The sequence below is a fragment of the Elaeis guineensis genome, chromosome 16, assembly GCF_000442705.2.
Source record: "Elaeis guineensis isolate ETL-2024a chromosome 16, EG11, whole genome shotgun sequence".
Classification (NCBI taxonomy): domain Eukaryota; kingdom Viridiplantae; phylum Streptophyta; class Magnoliopsida; order Arecales; family Arecaceae; genus Elaeis; species Elaeis guineensis.
In genome coordinates, this window is record NC_026008.2 from 36,858,909 (window position 1) to 36,863,546 (window position 4,638).

Below are 4,638 nucleotides of genomic sequence, written 5' to 3' on the forward strand. Positions count from 1 at the left end.
GCTCAGTTGGTCGGGAAAGGTACGCCCGACATATCACCAGTCGGTGATGGGCCGCTAATTGGCTGGTGATGACGTCTGTCAGTCGGTTGGTCGGTCCCTCCGGCCGTCAGTCAGTCGGTCGGAAGGTCGGTCCGGCCGTCAGTCGGTCGGTCGGTCCCTCCGGCCGTTCGTCGGTCGGTCGGTCCCTTCGGCCATCGGTTGGTCGGTGGGTATTCTCCAACAGTTCTAAAAATTAAACAATGAACAAGAAGCATTTGATAGTTAACCATATTTAAATGATTGATTAAAAATTGAAAAAAATACACTAAATTTAAAGTCAATTATGAACATTCAAATATGTCCTAACATGTGATTTTTTTTTCCCCTACCCCAGTATGTACGAAGAGCAAAATTTTATAAACTAAAGTTTCCAGATTGAACGGTATATATATATATATATATACAAATACACCAAGTAATTAGTAGGGACATGGTCAGGTCTGGTCTGAAAATTTCAAATCCAAATGCAACATGAAATTTTTGACTTTGGACCATACGTAATCCATTCATGGACAAGTCTGTGCTTAACCATGGAATTCCGATGGGATCAGATTTTTTGGAGCTAGTAATATCAAGACCTCCCTCATCTTAGAAATTGCCTGGTAGGAACCAAATCAACTGTCTTTTAGTCATAATAAAAATATTCATCATGCTTATTCTTATTCCTCCTCCCACTAGGCCCTTGAAGCAAATTGGAGATAGAATCAAGATCTTAATAATAACAACGTACAATGGTCGCAAGGAGCTCAGGTACAATGATGATAGCATAGAGAATTCCAAGGGACCACTAGCTAAGAGCTTAAAAGGGACAAATAAGGGGATAATATTGCATAATGACTGAAGAAAGCCAACTTGGAGTCCTGTAGAGGAACTTTTTAGCTGTGGGAGGTCTTGAAATGCCAATACATAAAAGAAGAATATTTATATGCAGTTAATCTATAAAGGGAAGGATTATATGTGCCAAAAAAGAACCTTAATTTGTTGCCTTTTCATATTCTGATTCTCAAACATTGGGCTAGAATAATAAGCTGAGCCTAGTAGATGTAAGTGTATGCCTGAGTCAAGCAAGACTTCCCAATCTTGTAAATAACTGAGGCTGGCAATTTCTGACCTGTGCATCCACCCCACCTGAACCTGGCTAAATACTTGAGTTCATAGAGAGGCTTTCATTATGTAGCCGGATTCGGCTCGGTTATTTTATCTTAATTAAAATCAGGTCAGGTTTGGGGTCTGACCTGACTTGCACCCACCTGAGTCTGATTGATGCTAATATGTATCTACCAAACTGCTTAAAAAATTGAGTTCGTGTATAAGTTTTCCATAGTTGGCTGGCTTCTAGTCACAATTCTATCATAGGTGAGGGTTTCTTCCGCAAACCTAAATATGAGCAAATCCAAAACCATCCGGAACTATAACCCAGTTCCATCCATATAAACAACTAATAGGGAAGCAAATACAATCATTCAGGTCAATAATAATAAAATTGATGGTTCTTTGAGCTTTCTTATGAATATTACGTATAATGATAATATGTAGATCATGAATTATTATGATTCTTTTGCCATATTATGCTATGAATTATTTTAAATTGTGTTAAAGCAGCAGGAGCATCATTTGGAAGACATCAACAAGCAGCTAGAAAATAAGGGTTTATTTTAGCCAGAGAAAGCAGATACCAAATAATTCTTGTATACCATGGTACATGCATCTCTTCTTAATTTTTTCAGCTGGGGGCTGGAGGATGCTCATTTAGAGCCACTCAAAGATTTTTGGAATCTAATGCCATGATTGAACTCAATCCATTACCCCTGCATCATTCTCAGACTGGTGCTGAGCCCACTGTACAGAAAGGTTGTGATTTTATTTGTGTTACATAAAGTTTATGGTTCTTTCTGTGTTAGGTTCTGTTGGTAGTGAGATCATCAGCAAGTCATTTGCTATAGACGATGAAGCCTGCTATCAGTTGTTTCACTCGATCATTTGAATCAATCTTTGCAACTTATTCTTACAAATTTTTTTTCCCAAACTGCACAGGTAGATTGTTCTTACAAGAATTGTTGTTACATAGGTATCACCACTCTGCCTCTACTGAAACAGCCACCTCAAGGAACATTGCTGGGGAGAATAATTTCTTGCCTGGCTGGGGAACACTTTGGGCATAGCCAATGTAATTTTATATGTTTGAGATGATCCCTGATGGCAGACAAAGGGTATCAAGACCAGAATTTAAAGATTGAGGGGCCTTCTTCATGAATATAATAATGTATTTGTAATCAACCGTTTATTTGCTTAAGCCGAACTTGGGTACTGCACTGGATCTATGTCATAAGTATATCAATTCTCTTTGTGATATGGAAATGTGTAAACCTTGAACTCATTATAATTACACCGTCAAACATGCCATCTTCAGTAAATAGTAATTAAACCATAGAAGCATGATTATTGGATGATGATGCATGCATGGAAGGAGAAGTTCATATTGGAAAAGATTTTGTGCAAACTTAAATTTAATGATGTGCTATGAAAACCTAGTTTCTTTTTTTTTTCTCTTGTTTTCCACCATTGCCTTTTATCAGCATTTAAGTTGAATCCCCCTGTTATGGATGCTCTTACTGATAATGTCTAAGGATAGAGTTATTTTCTCCAAATTAGAAGTCAACTTCTAATCTGACCATTCTCTCTGAGGCTGGCATTTTCACATATTTCGATTTACTTGGTAGAAATTTATGCAAAGATCATATTTTCTGATGCATATATACACCATTTTCAAGTCATAAAGATCTGCAGGCAGCTCCCTTTCAAGAGAAAAGATGTGGCATGAGTACTTCTTATAGGTTACCTCGCCTGGTGCACTAAACTGCATAAGCAAATTTTAACTCTCAAATTCCCAAGGATTACACATCATTGTGCTAAGCAAGATTGACTATGGATACTGATAATAACCAATGCTTTATTTATATGATAATCTAGGTCATCTATTTAACATTTCCCATCTTTGGCAAAAAGACTGCAGGGCCACCTTGATCATAAATTTTTAGATACAAGGAACTTTACATGCTTATGCCCATGAAATAGGTTTGCACTTAGAAGCGCTGCAGAGCAATTTGTTGATCCATGGTTGTCATCAAGCAGTTAATTTGCACTAGGACGGGGCTATGCAATCCAATAACATCTGTCAAATTAGAGCACATCTAACCATCATTGCTCATCCTGTATTCTGAATTCTGAAACCAAGGCCCCAACATTTATTTATTCCACTTTGGAAGTGGAACCCATACAATATCACCTAGCCCTTTATAGGAATGAACAAAAAACCAGTCCCTAGCATCAAAGTCATGGAAGATACTCCACCATCAACTGTACACATGATTCAGTTCCCAAAAGAAAAGGGCAAAAAAATTACAAAAATCTAAATGTGATCACACATTGGTTCCAGTGTACCTAGTCCTCTACAAGACCAGCCTTAGGCCTCTCACATACTAATTGACAATTTCCTGAAAAGCATGCCTCATAATTATCTCAAAAGCTTTACATCAACCCAATAGCCATCCCTTTCTCTTCCCTTCCCTTGGGCAACAACTGGGCTCTACATAATGGGCAGGTGACCTGACCCATGTCCACCCACTTATCTATGCACCCCTTGTGGAACACATGAAAGCAGTTGCCAAGCTCCCTAACCTCATGCATTGCCTCCAATGCTCCCAAGCAAACAACACATGTAGACTCCTCCCCTTGGGCTGAACTCCGGCGAAAGCTCGAGAATTTTACAACCGGAATCCTACTCTTGATCACCGAAGGGGTGATTGGAAGAGACAAAGGAACCGAGAAGTCGGCCGCCGAGAGAGGATAGACATAATCTTCAGGCGACGAGGCAACTCCAAGACAGAAGAGAACCGTCGACACGGCTAGCTTTAGGCAGTCGAGGAGCTGAACTAGAAGGATTAGAGGCTTTGGAAGGATGACACAATAACAAACAGAAGGGAAGCCCATGATGGAGGTGGACAAGAGTTTGTTTTCTTGTTTTCGTTGGAGAAAAGAGTTGTGAAGGGAAGAAGAAATGGTGTTGGTGGTGAGAAAAGAATGAAGGCTGTAGGTGGCGATAGGAAGAGAATGGAGAAGAGGTGAGTGGTGGGGTCTATAAATAGGAGGGTGGTTGTGAGGCGGGGAGGAAGAAGAGGTGTGGTTGACAACCCATGTGCCCTCTGTGTCTTTTAGGGTACGAAGGAGCCGGAGGGCGTCTCAAATGCTGCCGTCCTCTGGGGTGGCCAACCATTGACTCCTCTAACAAGGGTTTTTGGGGCAATCAATCGATGGGACCTTATGTGGGTCTAAAGAAATAATAAAGATGTGACAGGATACGAGAAATCTCATGATCCAATTTAACACGGCCATGCATGTGATCATGTGCATGATATTGGTATTTGAGGAGGAAATAATATTGCAATTACTGAGCCAACACCAAGGTTTGGTGGAGATTTGTCAAGTTGTGTGCTACTGCAGTGCCATTTCTTTTGGTTCAAGCAAGTTGGGCCCAAGATGTTGTGTCGTTTCAAGTCTTCCGTGGTGACAATAATGGAGTTACAATTTGGAGCTATGTCA

The 4,638-nt window shown here is 40.1% G+C and overlaps 1 protein-coding gene across 1 annotated transcript; it reads right to left on the reverse strand.

Moving 5' to 3' along the window:
* Window positions 1-2,972: 2,972 nt before the first annotated feature.
* Window positions 2,973-4,288, reverse strand: LOC105059541 (brassinosteroid-responsive RING protein 1). Its single transcript, XM_010942870.4, has one exon. The coding sequence runs from the start codon at window positions 4,027-4,029 to the stop codon at window positions 3,568-3,570; it is 462 nt and encodes a 153-aa protein (XP_010941172.1). The 5' UTR covers window positions 4,030-4,288; the 3' UTR covers window positions 2,973-3,567.
* Between the last annotated feature and the right edge of the window lie 350 nt (window positions 4,289-4,638).

Coding starts and splice junctions, on each gene's coding strand:
- LOC105059541 (XM_010942870.4), bottom strand. CDS start 4,029: ATGGGCTTCCCTTCTGTTTGTTATTGTGTCATCCTTCCAAAGCCTCTA.